Here is a 19,377-nt window from a genome sequence, read left to right as displayed (position 1 = left end):
AATTAATGGGTCTCCTGTCAAAATCATCAGAGACTTGCGTCTAGTATGTTCACTAATTAGGGGCAGATTACTAAGGGCATTTTTTTGTAGACTTACTTACATGTGTTCTGACTCACCTAGCTACTCAGACCTAGTAGTACAGAGTGAAACCATAAGCAAAAACCAGGCTGGTTTTACGGACATGATCAGTTCATGTCTTTGAATAATTCTTCATTGTCATTCTGACAAATAGTTTGTTTTGAGACTTTCAATGCTAGGAGATGGTAACAGTAAAATGAAGGGACGAGAGACTTCAGGGATGCAGCATGTTGATTGGATAAAGTATTTTGCTTGACACAGTTCATACTACTACAGAAGTCTTCATTGGTTGTGGTTACTTCAGGCCATGTTTCTAAGAGCTGACCTGATAGTTACAACTGTGGTACAAAAATGGAGTGGTTTGATGACTTCAGTCTTAAACTCTGACAAGCCAGGGAACTGGCTGATCCCTCATAATTTGGGTTGGAAATAACTAGGATGTTATCTATATACAATTATAAAAATAAGTATTAAGAATAGCATAGATGAGCATTTAGTGGCCATTTCTTGGAAGTTATTTTGCTGCTTTTTATTCTTTAAGCTGCAAGATAGCCATGTTCACTAAACTGTCTGGACTTGGAGGATATTAACAAGAGGTGCAATAGCAAGAGGCTTCTTTATAGCGAAATAAAAAGCAGAAGGCAGGCAGTAGTTACCTTGCTTCATTTCTTCAAAAATACAAGCTTCTCTAAAAGCAAAATACAAGAACACTCCTCCTGCTTTGCTCTAGGCTAGGTTTAGACAGTTAACTTCTATTAGTTCCACTTGAAAACACAAGCTTTTAAGATGTACTGGGTGTTTCAAAAAAGATGGACCCAGTTTTATGGACCCTGTGACTTCTTGTGGGGCTATGTCGACAACCGTGCTTTTCTTCCACCATTAGCAACTGATGTGGATGACCTCAAACAGAATCACAGCAGCAGTGACCTCAGTGGAAGAGACACTTTGAGAGGCTTTTGGGTCAAATTCCACTATCCTCTTGATGGTGTCCGTACAGCAGCATTTATTAAAAATTTTACAAAATTGATTTATTAAAGCTTTAACTCAAACCATTTGTAAATTTTTGTGTAATTGTAACATGTTGCCATCATGAGTTATACTGCTTTGAAATTGGGTCCATATTTTTGAAACACCCTGGTTTTGCTGATAGAACTAGCAGTTGCTGTGCAAATTCTGTTCTACTTTCCCATCAGGAACTTTGCAAGTGTTGTTGCAGCTCATGAAACTGAACCAGTTATAAACCCATCTGCTCCTTTCCACATGAATGTTTTAGAAGATCAAGAAATGAAAAATATCAAGCCTTCTTGCTTAACTGACTAATTTCCATTCTTTTTCAGCTCGCTCTCCGACAGCAGTCCTATCGAAGGCGCAGTCAAAGAAAGAATCCAAGTGAGTGAGCGGTGGAAGGAGGCTTTATTTCACTAAATGTAAAGAAACTAAAATAAAGATTACTGAGAAACTATGAATATTTGTTTTAAAACAGAATCGAGCTGTTTCCCCTCCTTGTTCAAGTAAGTTGTATAGCCACACTAAAGAAAGACTGAGTCAAACTCTCTAGCATCCATTACAGGGTAAGACAGTAATTATATACAGCAGAAAAGCTTTTAACAGATGAAATAAAACTTTAGCTACCTACAAAACCTAAAGCTGTAGGAAGGGGCTACATTCTTACCCTGAGATGCTGGCCAATAGAGAATCAGCAAAGTCAGAGCACTTGCTAAAGAACAATTCCCTTGTGAAATGTCTCAAAGTGGTCTCCATTCCATCACTCTCCAGGGGTAGCTGTCCTATGTAGGATTAGTGTGTGTACATATATCCACACGACATGAGAGCTGTGAACTGCTGTATTATGCCATCCCCCTATATACCTCTGATATTAAAAATGCCTTTTGCATGAAGTCCAAGCTTGTAGTCCATTTCTCCACTACTCAAGGAGCAGAGGCATTCAGTCCTTCCTCCTCTTTTTCGAATCATGCTCGTGTTCTTTAGGGCGGCTGCTATCTGATGGCCGTTTAGAACCACCGTGTTGCTTAGCTTCTTCCAGAAACTTGTCCAAACCAAATGGATCCTCTTCAAATTGAACTGGTCCATCTCTGCCCCTCCCCCTGGTGTTACGATCAGAGTTAGAAAACTCTTTGTCAGGAACAAACCTGCAAGAGGAGAGGTGATACTCAGTTGACTGTCACTTTGGAGTATCAATTAAGAATATCTCTTTATTTCCTTACCTGTTGGTCTTTATTCGAGCCTCTAAATCATCACCATAGATGTCCTTATCCACATTTTTACTTGGCCTGTAGATGTTTTGGGCCATATCCTTACCACTTCTCCAAGGTTGGTCATAAACATTATAAATTTCATCCTCTCCTCCAGCAAAGCCACTGTCCATACCCTGTGAAGAACAAACAGCAGTGTAATACAAATGAGCATGGAAAAAATCAGCTAATTTATTTTAACATCAAGATATACTGATGGTGTCACACACATACACAAAGATGGCATTGTGTGATTTACCATTGATTTCAAATGAGTTCAAGCATTTCATTAGGATATGAGTGGTTTTGGGTCTGGCATTAAGTCCAGAGAACATCAGACAATTATTACAAGCCTCTGTCAAGTCCACTTCTGCTCTTCCAGCAAGCAGCAGGAAGGATTACAGGACATTCATTTTTCAGAGTAATGGATCATTTCAGTCCAGCTGTCTATAATAGCCAAGTACAGCCATACAGAAATGTATATTATTCAGAATTTCTGGAAAACATTATTTAAGCTGACTGATCCAAATCACAGAGGCTTATGTAAACTGTGAAAGTAGAAGTGGTGCCTGCTTGTTCACTTTTGATTCATCAGCTTTCCCTTCTGCCTGCAAGTCTTTCACTGGAGATGTGAAAAAGAATGATTGACAAACTATTCAGGGACTTTCTGAAGCCTAATCTAATTTTAATCTCTGAATAGCATAAAGTTCAGGGAAAATAAATGTTGCTGTTAACTATATCTTCTGAAGGATTTTTAACATGAGCAATAACAGTAATGGGAAGTTTTTACTTGCTTCTCTCTCAGAGCAGGTTTTCCTTATTCAGTCAGTACATTTGTCCAAAAGAAGAAAATGAGGTCACTGCAGCTTGAAGGCAAAATAGCTGCTTTCTCCCCACTCCCCAGTGAGAAAAAAAGCAAGAAAACCACTTTAATCCAGTTATACATTCAGGATATTCCCTTTTTGTTGCACCAGCTATGGATAAAGGAGATCAATAGTTTCCCTGCCAGTTATGTAGAGACCCCTTTCAGAGTGCATCTACACGGTCCATGAGAACAGGATCCCTTTAGTATTCCAGCCATAACCCCTGCAGAAGGATGAGCATGTTCTCACAGAAAGCTGCACAGCTGTGAAAAGGTATTTTTACCTTGCTCTGGTTGAACAGCCTCTGGTCATACTGGACTTCATTGGATGGCCTGGGGTTGGGTACCCCTAGGGCAATAACTTCACTGATATCTCTGTTTTCATTTCTCTGCAGCTTTGACCTGAATTAAAAGTGTTAAGTTTTATTAGGTCAATAAACCATATTCCTGCCATACTCAACTGCAACCTGATCCTGTACTAGTTACTAACTATTTGCTTCAGGAACCTGATTTTGACTATTGCCCTTCCTCACTAGGTAACATTTGAAATTTGTCTCCTGGCAAAGGAAACATTTGGGAAAGTTATGTTCACCTGGGCATGACATTTAAATTTGCTTTCTACTATCTCAAATTTACATCAAGCTGACTTGGTCTAAAATGTCATATTTATTTTTTGCAAGAACTAGCGTAATTATATTCTAGGAAGGCTGAGCAATCTAGTTTTAAGATATTAGAGATTTTCAGTCTCCAGAAACCACTGGTGCGCAGAAATCTCACTGGCTTGGGCAAACAAGACATTTCAGCCTACACTTATAGATCCAAGCTTACTTCAAATGAACAGCTTCCAGAAACAAAGCCACTAAATATTCTGGTCTCACTGAGATTAGAGGATCAAGGTTTCAACCTCTGCTGTCAGCATGTTCATTAAATCTGAATATACAGAAGTTGTGCTAAAGAAAAACCCACCCAAAACCAACAACCCCCCATTCCTCCATTCATCTGGAAAAGTCTAAATTTAGAAGAGTGTACTGCAGTCTGTCAACACAGTAATGCCATTTCATGCAATGAATGAACCGTGAACACCAGGTTCCGATGTAAACCACTATCTCCACAAGGTAAAATTCAGACACTTGCATCAAGCAAAAGGAAGAAACCCAGTGTAACAGTTTTCCCAGTGGGGAAGGCAGTGCCAGTGCAGGAATAAAGCAGCTTTCATCTGCGACTCACCTTTTGTCAGGGGCTGCCCTGGAAAGATTTCTATCATGCTGTCTCTCTTTGCGCCGGTCGTGTCTGATTTCGTCTCTTTCTCTAGCTTCGCCATCCTCTGAACAAACGCAAGATTGCTCATTAAAGACAAATATTTGAAGAATGAATAACTATGCCACAGACACTGGTACAGTGATTCAATTCAGTATTCTTTTACAGAAGTGACCCTTAGCACCACTTAAACTGTTACACTTTAAACAAACCGAACACATGGAAAGCCACAGCTTTCTTATGCCACAACTGTCCTTGATGAGAGAGTTAAAGCAGGCATATCCAACAACCGTGTTCTAACTTTCAAGAGCTTAGAATATTTTTTCATCTAGGAATTAATATCGTAAAACACCTACAGATCATCGTATCATACTTTCACATTTTAAGTGTAAAAATATTGTTCAAACATGCAGGCATCAAAGCACCTTGAAGAATGCTCTGTGACTCACTGTCACAGATTCACTCAGGTTGGAAGGGAGTCTCTAACTCAGCCTCCTGCTGAAAGCAGCATCAATGCTGAATGAGTTCAAACCAAGTTGCTTAGGCTTTGCACACTTGGCTGGGGAAAACCTCCCCGGGCAGAGACTGCCACCCTCCCTGGGCAACTTCTTCCCACTGCTTATTTTCCTCATGGTGAAAATTTTTCTCCTTGGATGTAGCTGGAACCTCCTTCTTCAACTTTTGACCACGGTGTTATTCTTCCTCTGTACAGCTTAGTGAAGAGCCCTGATCTCCTTGTCAGTATGGGTAAGCTTCCATTAGGTCCCCCCAAAGCCTACCTTCTCCTGGCAGAACAAGCTTCATTATCTCAGCATCTCCTCACTGAGCAGATGCTCTAGCCCCTGACCATTCTGGTGGCCTTACACTGAACTTGTTCCCATTTATCAATGTCTGTCTTGTACCTGGGGACCCATGACTAGACGCAGTATTCTAGATGCAGTCTAACAGGTCACCAGTAAAAGGAAGTGATAACTTCCCTTGACTCACTGGTAACACTCCGGCAGAAGCAGCTTAGTATGCCCTTAGCACTACTGCCACCAGGACACACTGCTGGCCTACGTTCAGCACATGGTCCGCTAGGGCTCCCGAGTCCTTCTCAACAACGTGACTCTCTAGGCAGTGAGTCCCCAGCCTGGTGGGAGAGGTTTGTCCATCCTAGCTGCAGGATTTGGCATTGTATGACCATAACCTCCACCTTTTAGTAATAACGGGAGACTGTAACTGCTCTGTAAGTTCAGCACCTTGATCTTTGAAATGTCATTTCAATCATTATCACAATGGTTATGATTTAGATTATCAGTTTTTGGGCCTAGTGGCCAAAAGAACTACAGTTCCGCAAGACCAGTTATAACAATGCAAGAGACAGAATATTGCATCTTTGAAAACTTAAAGATGGTTTAGTTCTCGTAAACGAAATCACTCTTCATCTGCAACAGGGCTTTTCAAAATAAAAAAATAATTAGAACAGTCCGTAGAAGCCATTACTTGTACTGATTGGTTAACAACTCTGAAATTCTCAACAATGCTCTAAACCTGTATACCCTGACATACTGCTGTGAGGTTCAAATTCAGATCCCATCAAACCAGTGAATTAACCAAATTCACTGGCTTATCGAGTAAAGACATGAAGAACAGACATCATGCTTAGAAATTACAGTTCATATTTAGGTATTGTAAGTTCTTGGGTTATTTCTCCAAACCCAGACTTTAGATTGTGCTAGGAAAACAAAACAAAATAAAACCCAACATAGCATCTTAATAACATACGAATGTACCTTTTTCAACATGGGTTTTGATCCCTGCTCTTCTCTCCCTGGCTTTCTGAGCCATTTCTCTGAGCTTTTCTTCATGTTTCTCTTTTTCCTTCTGAGCCATCTTCCTCTCCACCTGGGCACGCATCTCTACAGCCTCACGAGCCTGCACACATAAGACATAGTTGAGAGAAAGCTAGCACCTGGGATGCAAACAGATCTTTTGTCATGGAGTTATCTGGTAAACAGGGCAGGAATCAAGCCACAAAGATGAAGTTCAATGCCAAACACCCACAGCAGTTAGAGCTGAGAAACAAGACCCATGACCACCAATAGTTTAACTCACGCTGAGCCAATGATTCAAAGATACTGTGGATAAAATCTCATGTCTTATGTTTGGCCAAGAAGCAGGACAAATCAAAAAGCTATAGCCTATTCACAGTTGATTTTCCCAAGGAAATAAATATACAAAGAAGATAAAACCATATGGAACAAAACAGTTTAAACAACCATCTGACCTTTCTGTCAGCTATGTAGAGAGCCTCAGCAAGCTTGGCAAAATTTTCGTTAATATGAACAGTCTGCAATCCTCTGCCATCTGCAGCCAGACGCTTGTCTAATGGAATGGTGTAACCCTATAGTGGAAACAGAGGCAGTTACTCACAGACACTAACTTATTTGTGACAAAAAACATTATTATATTTATTGTGTAAGAAAACAAAAACACACACAAAACTCACAACCCATCATTAATACACCTCAATGGACCTTTTATACATACTTTAAATTCATACCAGGTAACACTAAGCTCCCCTCCAATGCCACTCTCTCCAAATCTGAATGACAGTTTTCCTTCAAGTTACATCTTAGTACAAATGACAGTTTTTGACTGATAAGGTCCACTCTTTTTAATAAGTTTCCCAGCCCCTAAGCTATTTGTGCTTAAAAATTGTTTTCCCTAAACTGTTAAAGATGTTAGCTGATTCCAAATGAAAAAGGTGGAAGGCTGCCAGCAAAAGCAAGATACACTAAATGCCAATTTGGCCTTCAAAAGCTGAAACCTAAAAGTATTTATAGATGATATTTTAAGATTTTTTAGAGAGCTCTACAAAATTTTTTGCTTTGGTTTTAGCATCTGTAACCTAAAATTTGATCTACTAATTAGTGTCAGTCCCAATTATACAGCTGTGTTGGGGTAGAAAAAAAAACAACAACATCCAAACATGCAGCTTTTCCTTCCTCCCTTTGAAGAGGCTGCCTCACAACAACAGCTTGGTGAGTTTGAGAATGATTAGACCAGTTCCTGCAGCAAATTATAGATTCTTCCTTCTCTCTGAACATAAAGTTATTGGCTGATAAAAATCAAAGGGACAGAACATACCTACTCAAACCAGAAATAAGAATAGCTAAGCTAACCAGTGATGAAAATGAATTAGTAAAATAATGCAACAAGAACTTCCCAGAAATTCTGACCGCAGTACTAAAAAGAAACATGCTTGGTTCTCTGGGAATTACCCTTCCCTTCTTGTTTCAATGGCTTTACTTTGTGGGCTCCAGAGACTTTGGTTTCAGACTCCACATACTCCACTATTATGGGGATTTTAACTAATGCTATTTTTTCCACTCAAAATACATAATCTCTACCATGAAGTAATATACTATCTCTCCGTTCTATACTCCCATCAATTTGACAACCGAGATAGGCCGAAGAGAAAAAAACTGAGCTGTACAATTGTGTGTTCTCCATGATGGAAGCAGCCATTTTACCTATATCTAGAAGTTTAAAACCAGTATTATTCAGGCTTAAATCATTCCTAGCAGTCTCCCAGCAGAGTGCAACATAAGAAAGGTGAATTTGTGACAACTTAATTACCTTTGCATTTTTCCAGTTTGAAATGCATGGAGGAATTTTCCACTCTTGCTGCTCTTTCACAGTCATCTGATTTAAGAGAGGAAGCAAAGTCATCTTTAGGTTTATAGCAAAAGAAAATACTGTTTTCTTTCCCAAAGGCAGCTATGAAACTATGGAAATAAATTAGAGTGCAAAGTTCAGCACACTGCTACAAAAAAAACAAGGCTTCTTAGCGGCAATAATGTACCTTTGCCAACGCTGAATAAAGTCATGACAGCTTTTCAGCCATCCTTGTAAACTTTCATCACACAGACTGACTCACAAGGAGCTTGTTAACATGCACATCTAACGGCAGTTCAGGTTGTAAGAAACACGTGAACCACCATCACACTCATCTCTCAGAAGGCAGCTAAGCTTGTAACAAACGAACTTGTGTTACTAAGGATTAGCTTAACAATATTGTCTAAAAGCAGTATGAGTGTACCAAGGCTAAAGCCTCAAGCAACTCGTTCCATGCCACGGACAACTCCAGCACTGCAGTCTTGCATGAAATATATGAAAAATCTAAACATCCGACAAGGTACATAGAAAAGAACTTTCAGAACTACCTAAAAAAAACCCCAAAGACGCACCAGGCACCAAGTTTATCACTTGACATCCCATCAAAAGAGCAATAAAGATGCACAAAAATGAACTAGACCAAAGTAGAATTTGTGAATCTATCTAGAATTCAAAACTGAGAACAGCTATGGCATTTCATACCTTTCTACTAGGAGAGTGCATTACAGGTGCTGGAGGAGAAGGTGGTCCACGTGGAATCTTCTTGTTAATTCTGAACAATTAAGAAAACAAATACAATCAGCATGTTGTAAATGGAAATAAACTATAGAATCTTTTATTTGCCATGAAGAAATTTTGAATAGTTACTTGAATCTTGGAGGCTCCATAGGGTCCTTCTGCATTTCCACCATCCGAATAACTCTCTGCTTTGCTCCAGAGTTGAAGGCAACGCCTTGCTGGGATGGTGTGTACCTGAATAAAACAATCAAAGCACTCAGTTCTCTGCACACAGCTGGATACTCCTTTCCCACCTCCATTTCCACCCAGTTCACTGCTCTAGTTGCATTTTCACTTTATCCACACCAGTTTAAAACTTTTCCACTGTGAATGCCAGGAGGAGGTAACTGCACAGAGGATACACTGGACAGAACGCACAGAATCAACTACACCAGACAGAATATATCCACCCAGGGCTATATTCTCCTGTTTCAACCTACATTCCAAAGCAGAAGAAACAAACTAAAAGAGTACACAAAGCATGTCACAATACTCTTTGCCTATGTCTGTGAATTCCTAGTGAATACTTAGCGGTTATTAAGAACCTCTTCACAAACTTTTTTGCAGAATTCACCTCAGGCCAAGTCTAACCCTGCCATGGAATTTTTCTGTGGTGGCAGTAGAAAATCATCACAAATAAGTATCAGCCTCCTGGGAATTACAAGTCTTTCCAGTTGCTCATTTTATATAAGGGAAAAACCTTGTTACATGCCTTGTCCTGGGTTGAAGCTCCCAGTAAAAACTGTTTCCAGGACAGCATCATTTATAGTGCCCCCTGACAAAGCTACATTTTGTTGTTCTAATAATAACCCCGCCACAACGTGCCACAACTCATGACACGTTAAGACATTTTTCAACACACTTCAAACTAGGTTATCGTTAGCGGGTTAATTCAAAATACTTAAGCCAGTTTCATATTATTTCCCGAAGAACATAACTCAAGAGGAATTTATGTTCTCAGAAATTAAAGGAATATCCTAATTTTAATCAATTTTACATGTAGCAACACCCTGCACACCCACCAGCACTACATACCGAATGTACTGTGCAGGAGCTAGTTTGTCAGCTGCTCGAACTGGCATGGCTGCTGCAATTTTTTGTGAAACTGATTTCTCCAAGGCTGCTCTTGTCTTCTCTGTTATCTGAAGATAAAAGTACCACAAAATGCATCTCAACACAAATGCAAGACACATAATACACCTCTGATAACTATGTACATCAGTGCATATAATACCTCTCTAATTGTCTCCTCATCTGGTCTTTGCAGTTCAGGATCATCCACATTCATGACCTCTTTTGGCACAAGATCTGTGTATTTGCTGTAAATAATCTGAAAGACAGTGTATTTTATTAGTGCTGGCAAATATGAATAAATGTACACATTTCAAAGGAGATGTCCCAGGCCTAGATTATACCTTAGGTACTAATTAAAACTTCCATACAACTCTAAACGCATTATAATTACATATCCTTCAACGACTCACACAGAAAAGGAATATACTCTAGACTGCATTTTACAGATGGAATAATCGAAGAAAAGAAGCAATTTGATTAAATATAATAACGTAAATCACTCTAAGACCTCGGATTAGACACCAGTTTCCTGCTTCCATTTCCTATTGTTTTTCTTATTCAGGCTCCCCAGACAGAAAAATCCACATTTGTACTTCAGTTTTCAATGATTAATTAAGAATTTGATACAAACTGGTTTTTAGCATCTAGATTTTTTCATGTCATTACATTTGCTATGTTCTTGAAAAAATAAATGCTTAAGAAACATTTTCTTTACACTTTCCCTCACATAGGTACTTCAGTCTTCATACAACATGCTGTGACTAGCTTTAAACCCCAATTTTCAATGTTTCAATGTGGGGAAATAACATTATTAGATGGCTACAAAGAAAAAATTATTGCGTTACATCCGTTTTTCACATTTGTCCAGCAAAATAGCATTAAAAAGTCTTAGTTCAAAGGGCTAAAAGTCATTACAACTATTATTTCAAGTTAATCATAAAGTACACATCCAGCTATGAGACTGACCTTTAGCCTCAGCGTTAATTTGTCATACAAGAGCTTTTTACTGCTTCTCAACCTTCACTCTTAAAATTTTAATCCTTCGAATTAGTACCAATAATATCCTGGCTTCTCAGATGCTGAACGAAGAACATCTGAAGAACACTTTTCCTCTACAGTAATTAACTCTAAGTCCAAATATCTTGCTGCCTGAAGAACAACGTATGCTGAAAGAGCTCAGAGTATTCCAGAAAACAAAGAACTAAAAAAAAAAAAAAAATCTAAGAGATGCTCTAAAACCACAGTACACTGAGGGACAAATGAGCTACACAAACTAGTTAAACCCTAAAATATTGCATGCAAGTGGCAAGCTGCATTAATGTGGAAGAAATCCATAATATGGATTAAACTAGCCTGAAAATACCCTAATTTTTGTCTTGAGCAAAAACCTGATACTCTTGAATGCTCTAATTTGAGTCTTTTTTGGAAGCATTATACGCAGGCAGAAAAATATGCTGCACAGTGTTATTTTTCAACATATTTACCTTATTTTAACAGCAATGTAAAGTATGCCCATTCACTACCATTTTTCATCTATGGAGTTTAAAAGGAAGCATCAGCCTGTGTTTCAGATATTTCATTTTGATTGCTACTGAAAAGCAGAATCTCCTAGGCAGAAACAAAACACTCAATTTTTGGTACAGCTAGACGATCCCTTCTCTGGCTGGGGGAGCTTTAACAGGCAGTAATTAGAAATCTGCATGCCTGTGTCAACAGGAACAGAACAATCTTACCTAACTAGTTGTGTAAAATACGGTAGCTCATGGTAGGATTTAGACATGAATCACACTCAGACTTTCACAGACACCTGATAGAGGCAAGTGTCTTGACAGAAATGTCTTCATTTGTAATATATAAATCCCTCCCCTGAACATAATTTATTATATATATCCAGAGCAGTCCTGTACAGCACTCCTCAATCCTACATGTAAATTGAGAAGCTACCAGCAGGCATTCCAGAATGAATTCCTTCCTTGTCAAAGAACGGTTTCTCCATATGAAGCACATAATATTTTAGAAGCCATTACAATTACCTGGTTGGAAGCCTGGCACACACACCAGAGAAAAAAAAATAGCAATAGGCTCTCAAACCAAGCTCTACCACAAATGTAAATACATTATGAGTTACATACTTTTGATTATTTTAGTTATATTCATATTCTCTTAACTCATTCTATCACTGTGACAGGAGTTCCTTCAACAATGGAACTAGTCTCTTGTGAATGTTTCAGTTGAGTTCACCATCTTGAGAAAAATCTGTAGGTAAGATTTTTTTTCTCCTTTAACATCTAAGCTGCAGCCGTGGGCCACTAAGAAGAAATTCAACTCCTGCACAGAAAAATCAGCCTTGCCAGAAAAAAGTAATGGACCTAATAATTCCATTCCTTGATTTCACTCTCTCTTCTGTCTTAATAAAAACACAGGAAGCAATTATATGTCCTTATTTTCCTAATAAGGCGAGAGGGTATTAGTCTCACCAGAATACATCCATTATTGATGCATTATTTTAGCCTGGCTTTTAGTCACATCAGTAGAGAATGCATTGGAAGAATCTATAGAGGTACAAGAGCTAACCACACAGCTAATGCTGGAAATCCTTCTTCTGGACAACCAGATGGCACTCCATCCTCGGATCCATAAGGTCATGTGTCCAGGTTCATCAACATTATCCAGCATTTTGTGTCTAGCAGACTTTCTGCCAGCCTCAAACAGGAGGCTTGTCAAACTATCTCATTATGTCAGCATTTTTCAAGGAAAATTCTCTGAAGCAACTATTTTTTAAATATGTAAGGGAACAGATGCAAGAGAGATGAACCACTGCAATAACAGAAACTGCTGACAAGCCACCAAGATACAGGGGCTGGGTGATGGAACTGCTGCCTTTACAGGAAGGCAGAATATTAAATTCAACTTCAAAAAAATCCATAAGCTGTAGCAAAAGCAAAATTTACTTCTTAACTCAGACCAAACAAGTAGCTCATAGAACAGGATCAGGAACTCGATCTCATTTCTGGCAGGCTACTGGGTATCTACTTCTCTTAGCTCTAAGTATTAAGATTGAATAATTATTTGAATTATGACTGCAGCTCTTAGGATAATGAAACTTCTGTATGTAATCCTACTGACAATGTACTATCAGAAGTTCTCTCCTACAGAAAATATTCCACAATATTCAACACAGATCATTGAAGAACTGCTCCCTATGAGATCTCTGCTAATGCTTCCTCCCTCCTGCAAAACACACCAAGCAATAGTAGTGAAATTGTTTCAAATATCTCATTTTCCCTCAGTTTTACCCTGACCCTTGAACCACAATACTTAATTTTTATCCTTAGCATTTACATCCAGCTGGATGCAATCAGAACCAAGATGCTCCAGAAGGCAGAGCTTGGGCTTAGGAAACCCCAATACCAATTCTATAGAGTCCGCTTTTGGAAAAACCACTCATTTCTTCCATCCTGGTGAGTACAGCCACAAAATGAGAATATTACTGCTTCCTTATAGATGCCATATGGAAATGAATGAATGAATGCTGGTACAGATCTTCATTAATTGAATGTGACAAATGTTAACTTTACCTTTCTACGTATATTCCTGATGCTGAACCAAAGAAGGCACAATGAAAGATCAGTCACTTTTTGCCTAAGGCATACTATCATTACCAGTTCTTTTTCAAACATACTTAGATCCCTATCTGAGCAGTTCGATTGTATGAATGTTAAACCTCATCCTACAGGTAGGCAAGGATGTAGTTAACAAGTTGTACAAATTAGGGTTTAGCTACACTGTGCTGATGGTATTTTTTTGGTTTTGTTTTTCTTGTTGTGTTTATCAGTACAATTATTAATTCTTTTCTACTTATCTACTCCAAATTACTTTTTCTGCTTTGGGATAAGTCAAATTTCTATTTAGTATCAAGTATCAAATATTTTGCATTACAAGATTCTGTAAGAGTAGTTAATATTTTAGTACCTTCCTCTTGATAAATAAAGACACTCAATTTAAAACAACAACAAAATGATCTGTTAAAAAAAGATAGATTCTCTGATATTCTTAGAATTCTCACCCTATTTTTTGTTTGAGAGGTAAAGTTCACCTTTTGTTTTTCTGTTTAGATAGTTTTTTTCCCTTCCTTATGAACAGTAACACATGAGGCATTTTACACACCAATAAACTTTTCAAGGCATCCTAAATTAAAGCTGGACAAGTCAAATTATTTTGAAAACAGCTATTCATATATTTCCACTAAAAAACCCTCTGAAGTTAACCCTCTTTTTAGATTTTCTTTGGTTTAGCCTATTCTTTACAGGAGATGCTTGCTGTAACAAGCAGCTGGTCAAACATTTGGTCATGGCTTAGCAGTTTTTTAGTCTCCAACTCCTGCTTAAAAGAATTCAAGTTGTAATGAAGTCTACTGTTACGTTTAAAAAGACAGACGCAGATACTCCTCAAAGTCAATGTCAGAGACCCAAGTAATTGGTCTCCTCAGTACTAGTTAGGACTTCTAGATAAAGTGTCATCTTTTCATTTTCAAAAAGGCAACTGTATACAGGAAACTGAAGCTGGCTACCATTGAACTCGATGAGAATCTTGCCATCAATGAACTTAACACAACAATTTTGGAGTATAACCACTGGCAATACTTTCTGCTACAATTAAAAAAAAAAAATAAAAAAATTGAGAGATCACTCAATACTGAAAACAGCCATGAGCTTCAAATGCTAAATGAGCAAGACAAAAGGTGTAGTATTCTGAAAGCTGGACTGTGTTTTCTTGTTTGTGTGGTGATTGTTGTTGTTGTTTTTGTCCCCCATCTCTACACACTGAAATGAGACTGCCTGCGATCAGGTCAGTTTCTAGTTTCTTGCCTTCACTGGAAAGCTCTCCAATGAAAGCTACTGAGCTATCAGGTAAGTTTCGAGTAGAGGCTCTCACCATTTTTGCCTTACCTTTTCATTACATAAGGGAGAATATCACATAGTGATGCCCATGTCTGTCTAACTTTAAGAAAGCAGGACTGTAGCTCAAGGAGGCAATCCATTTATCTAATACCAGATCAATGAGTTTAAGTATATGTGATGCGTACATATCACTTCTCCAAATATACATGTCAGCCTACATACTAAAGAAATCTTACCTTGTCCTTTGATTGTCCTTGTCGAGCAATTGCATCGTATTTTATTTTTCCCTCTGCATCCACCTGCACAGCCAAAGCATTGGACATTTTCTTCTTTCGGCCCATATCCAATGGATATTGGGCCACATGAATTTCCGGGAAAGCACCCCCATCTCCAAAATCCTACACAAAAGAAATAGTGAATGAAACACAAAAATAATGGTATAACATTTGCACACATGGAAAATTGAATGAAAGAATGGACTGATTTTAACAAAACATTGCCAGAATGCTCTAGTAACTTTATTATTTTACCTGGTAAGAGAGACATGGGACTACAGAATTTACTGAAAGAAAAGATACTGAAGTGCATAGACATCTTGCAGTAACTATTCTCTGCAAAGAATCTTCCACTCAATGTCCCACATTCAACAGAATCAGTGTTCAAGTATTAGGCAGAACAAAACACGTCATTCCTCATATTTTTGCATAACTCTTGATCTATTAAGAACAGATTTTGTTTTTTCAATTATAGTATTCCAGAATCACTGGACAAAGTTTATACTTTGGAAACATTTATAGCTCTTCAACAATCTGCATTTATTTCTGAGGCAGAAAGGAGCCCTTAACAGTCTTTTTGGCATGCATATCACTTTGTGGCCCAGAGATGCTGGAAGCTTCTTGAAAATCTTCAACTGATTTCTTAAGAAGTTCTTTTGCTACCACTTAAAAAGTAAAAGCACTAGAATATTAACTTTAGTAATAAACCATGTAGGGATCAAACTAAAATGAAGGTATAATTTTTAACATCATACACTTTATTAAATGCTGAACCTATATAAAAATGTTTTACTTTAGAGAATGGCCAGAACTACTACCTGAAGTCACCTGCTCTTGCACTAATGCATCACCATGGTAGTGTTGGGTCCATCTTTACAAAAATGGAACTCAAGCATAAATGAAGGCAAGGCTGTCACCAGGTCATGAAAGGATGGCATTTGGGGACAATGCAGGATCACACACGAATTAATGTATCAAAACCTCAACAGCATGCCTTGTCCTAAGAACACTGACTTCTGACTTACCAGAGCAGGTCTCAGATGTTATTATCAAGTACCATTTCAAAATCTTTTGTGGCTCAGTGAGAAACTATACTAAAACAATTTTGTAATCAGAGTTATCCATCTGTGTTTTCCCTTCTACCTTTTGACACTTCCAGATGAAATTACATTAAACTGGCAAGGATTACAGCTAAATACACAGATCATTGTCCAGAACCCTTTTTTCCAGTAACATACTTAAACAATGAATTTTTGACAAATTTTTAAGTTTCCTTCCAACTCTAACAATTTTCTCCCTCACTAACAGCTTTATTTCTACTCCAGAAAATATACTTCCCCCACACACACATGAGGAGAGACACTACTACTACAATGTGAATTTAAATACCCACCTCTAGCACCCGTGGTATCCATCCTTTCCGGTAACCGTATGGGGGAGGTTCCCTTCGTGATGAGACTAGAGCAGTCTGCCTGGATCTTTGAGCTCTTGCTCTTTCTTCTAGCTCAAGCTGGTCTTGAGACAGCTGGGTTGGAGCAGGTAAGAAACTGCACACCCACAGTCACCACCAAAAAAAGAGAGACATAAAAAGTTAATTCTGATAATTTCACGCAGTGACACTCACTTATGCTTCAGTCTACTACTAAATTATTATTTTCTCTACAATCACTCCATGCAGATTAAGAAACAATTTATGAAATTTGAGTATTGTTCTCATAAACCAGTGGGCAATACCTCCTGTGATTACAGGGGGAAAAACAATGTGTGCTTCCTCAACATTCTAGAAGATCCCTACAAAATCTGATGTTAAATTAAACCACATTCACATCTTGTTGGAATGCAAGTGTGTAACAATGCCCATTCTTTGACAAAAATGTCACACAGCACTGTGTATTCTCCCCACCACTACGGAGCAGAAAAAGAAAACAAGCCCTTAGTCCCAAAGACTTGCGCTTCCTTTCTCTCAAGGCAAACGCCTACAAAAAAGATCTGTCAACAAGCTCCTTCCGTAACTCCAGATACCTCCTGGCCAAGACCAATTAGTCGAAACATAATTTCTTGACTTCCCATTTTCCACCTCGTCTAGACTGCGGGGCCCTTCTCCGTGTTGTCTAAGGCCGCGTTCCCCTCCGAGAGAGCTGGCCTTGCAGGGCAGACCGCCGAAGCTGCACCCCCGGGGCGTGCGAGAGATGCAGCGGCTCACCACAAACACCCTTCGCCCTCGCTCACGGGGGAGACCCCTGGCCACCCCGCCGAGGCACAGCAGCTCCTCCTGCCCGCAGAACACACACCACGGAGGCAGAGCCCTGACCCACAGGCAGCGCCAAACACCCCTCACGCCCGGGCACGACAAAGCAGCACAAGCCAGGTGGTCCGGCCCGCCCAGCCCCGACTCGGCCCTCGCCGCCCTCCCTCAGGCCGCGGCCTGGCCTCCTCCCCGGCCGGCGGGCCCAGCGCACAGGAGAGGCCGCGGCCTCGCAGCGCGCTCCCTAGCGCGGCCTCTCTTGTCGGCCGGAGCCTCGCAAGACGGCTGGGAAGCCGCAGGCAAGCCAGGGAGCACAGCCACCCATCCAGACTAGCTAAGGCTGGCCAAACGCACCTGGTAAGCGCCATCTTGCCGCCTCCGTCGTCTTCCCCGGCGCCAGGCCGCGGGGCAGGGGAGGGGCAGGCGGGGGCAGGCGGGGGCGGGCGGGGCAGCAGTTGCGCATGCGCCACCCCCGCAGTGTGTGATGGGAACCGTAGTCTGGGTGACCGGAGCCGTGAAGGTCCCTTGGGCACAGCTGCGACAGAAACGGGACAAATACACTTTCTTTCTTTCTTTCTTTCTTTCTTTCTTTCTTTCTTTCTTTCTTTCTTTCTTTCTTTCTTTCTTTCTTTCTTTCTTTCCTTCTTTCCTTCTTTCCTTCTTTCCTTCTTTCCTTCTTTCCTTCTTTCTCTCTTTCTCTCTTTCTTTCTCTCTTTCTCTCTTTCTCTCTTTCTCTCTTTCTCTCTTTCTCTCTCTCTTTCTCTCTTTCTTTCTTTCTCTCTTTCTCTCTTTCTTTCTCTCTTTCTCTCTTTCTCTCTTTCTTTCTCTCTTTCTCTCTTTCTCTCTTTCTCTCTTTCTCTCTTTCTCTCTTTCTCTTCTCTCTCTTTCTCTCTTTCTCTCTTTCTCTCTTTCTCTCTTTCTTTCTCTCTTTCTCTCTTTCTTTCTTTCTCTCTTTCTTTCTCTCTTTCTCTCTCTTTCTTTCTCTCTTTCTTTCTTTCTCTCTTTCTTTCTCTCTTTCTCTCTCTCTCTTTCTCTCTCTCTCTCTTTCTTTCTCCCTTTCTTTCTCCCTTTCTCCCTTTCTCTCTTTTCTCTCTTTTCTCTCTTTCTTTCTTCCTCTCTCTCTTCCTCTCTCTCTTCCTCTCTCTCTTCTCTCTTTCTTTCTTCCTCCCTCCCTCCCTCCCTTCCTCCCTTCCTTCCTCTCTTCCTCCCTCCCTCCCTCCCTCCTTTCTCTCTCCCTCCCTCCCTCCTTCACTCCCTCCCTCCCTTCCTCCCTTCCTTCCCTCCCTCCTCCTTCCCTCCCTCCCTCCTTCCCTCCCTTCCTCCCTTCCTCCCTTCCTTCCCTCCCTTCCTCCCTCCCTCCCTCCCTTCCTTCCTTCCCTCCTTCCCTCCTTCCCTCCTTCCTTCTCTCTTTCTTTTTCTGACATCTGTTAGTTTACAACAAGTTCAGTAACTTTATGGTGCATCTAGCTGTAGGTGTCCAGTTAAAAAGCCGAAAATATAGAGCAAATAGATTGGAATAAAATTTCTTACTCTGATATCTGAGACTTAGATATTGAATTGGGACATGAGAGAGAAAGAAAGAAGAGAGATTGAAAGTAGTGTAAAAATATACTGATTTAAAATAAAAGCTCCCACATTAAATGCCAGGAGTTGTACTCTCTGTGTTTAATGGGAATCCATATGTTACATATTAAATCACAACAAGAGATGCACTCTTTAGAGTATAATCAAAAGGTGGAATAATGAAAAATATTTGTCAAGGAGTTGTAGTAGATGGGAGCTGGATGGAGATTCACGTGGGTAGGTTGCTATTAATATTTGTATTGAAGTGGTAGTATATGTCACCATATAATAAACACTGAAATTTAGTTATTAATTAGTAACTGCTATCATTATGTTAGCATCTAGTGAGTCAAAGTGATAAGAGTCCCATTTTATTAGGTATGGTTCATCTGGAAGCAAAACAAGCTAGACAGAGAAGAAAGGGGTAGAA

The 19,377-nt window shown here is 39.7% G+C and overlaps 1 protein-coding gene across 1 annotated transcript; it reads right to left on the bottom strand.

The window, feature by feature from the left end:
- Positions 1–1,468: 1,468 nt before the first annotated feature.
- On the bottom strand, positions 1,469–17,838 carry SNW1 (SNW domain containing 1). The gene is made up of 14 exons (XM_080346205.1): positions 17,739–17,838; positions 16,533–16,686; positions 15,101–15,262; positions 10,124–10,219; positions 9,925–10,031; positions 8,980–9,084; positions 8,815–8,884; positions 8,074–8,139; positions 6,719–6,835; positions 6,225–6,366; positions 4,420–4,516; positions 3,477–3,594; positions 2,304–2,467; positions 1,469–2,228 (listed from the first exon to the last, which is right to left on the bottom strand). Exons 1-14 carry the CDS (start codon positions 17,750–17,752, stop codon positions 2,024–2,026), a joined length of 1,617 nt encoding a protein of 538 aa, XP_080202331.1. The 5' UTR covers positions 17,753–17,838; the 3' UTR covers positions 1,469–2,023.
- Positions 17,839–19,377: the final 1,539 nt, after the last annotated feature.

The sequence above is a fragment of the Nesoenas mayeri genome (genome assembly GCF_963082525.1).
Source record: "Nesoenas mayeri genome assembly, chromosome: 5".
Classification (NCBI taxonomy): domain Eukaryota; kingdom Metazoa; phylum Chordata; class Aves; order Columbiformes; family Columbidae; genus Nesoenas; species Nesoenas mayeri.
The sequence above is the reverse complement of the archived record's forward strand: the minus strand, read 5'-3'. Positions and strand labels throughout refer to the sequence as shown.

What these genes read in the sequence shown, in the direction of transcription:
- SNW1 (XM_080346205.1), bottom strand. An exon ending in TCTACATAGCTGACAGAAAG is followed by an intron (nt 6,367 to 6,718) that starts GTCAGATGGTTG and finishes TTATGTGTGCAG; the next exon opens with GCTCGTGAGGCTGTAGAGAT. An exon ending in GCTCGAATAAAGACCAACAG is followed by an intron (nt 2,229 to 2,303) that starts GTAAGGAAATAA and finishes CTCCTCTTGCAG; the next exon opens with GTTTGTTCCTGACAAAGAGT.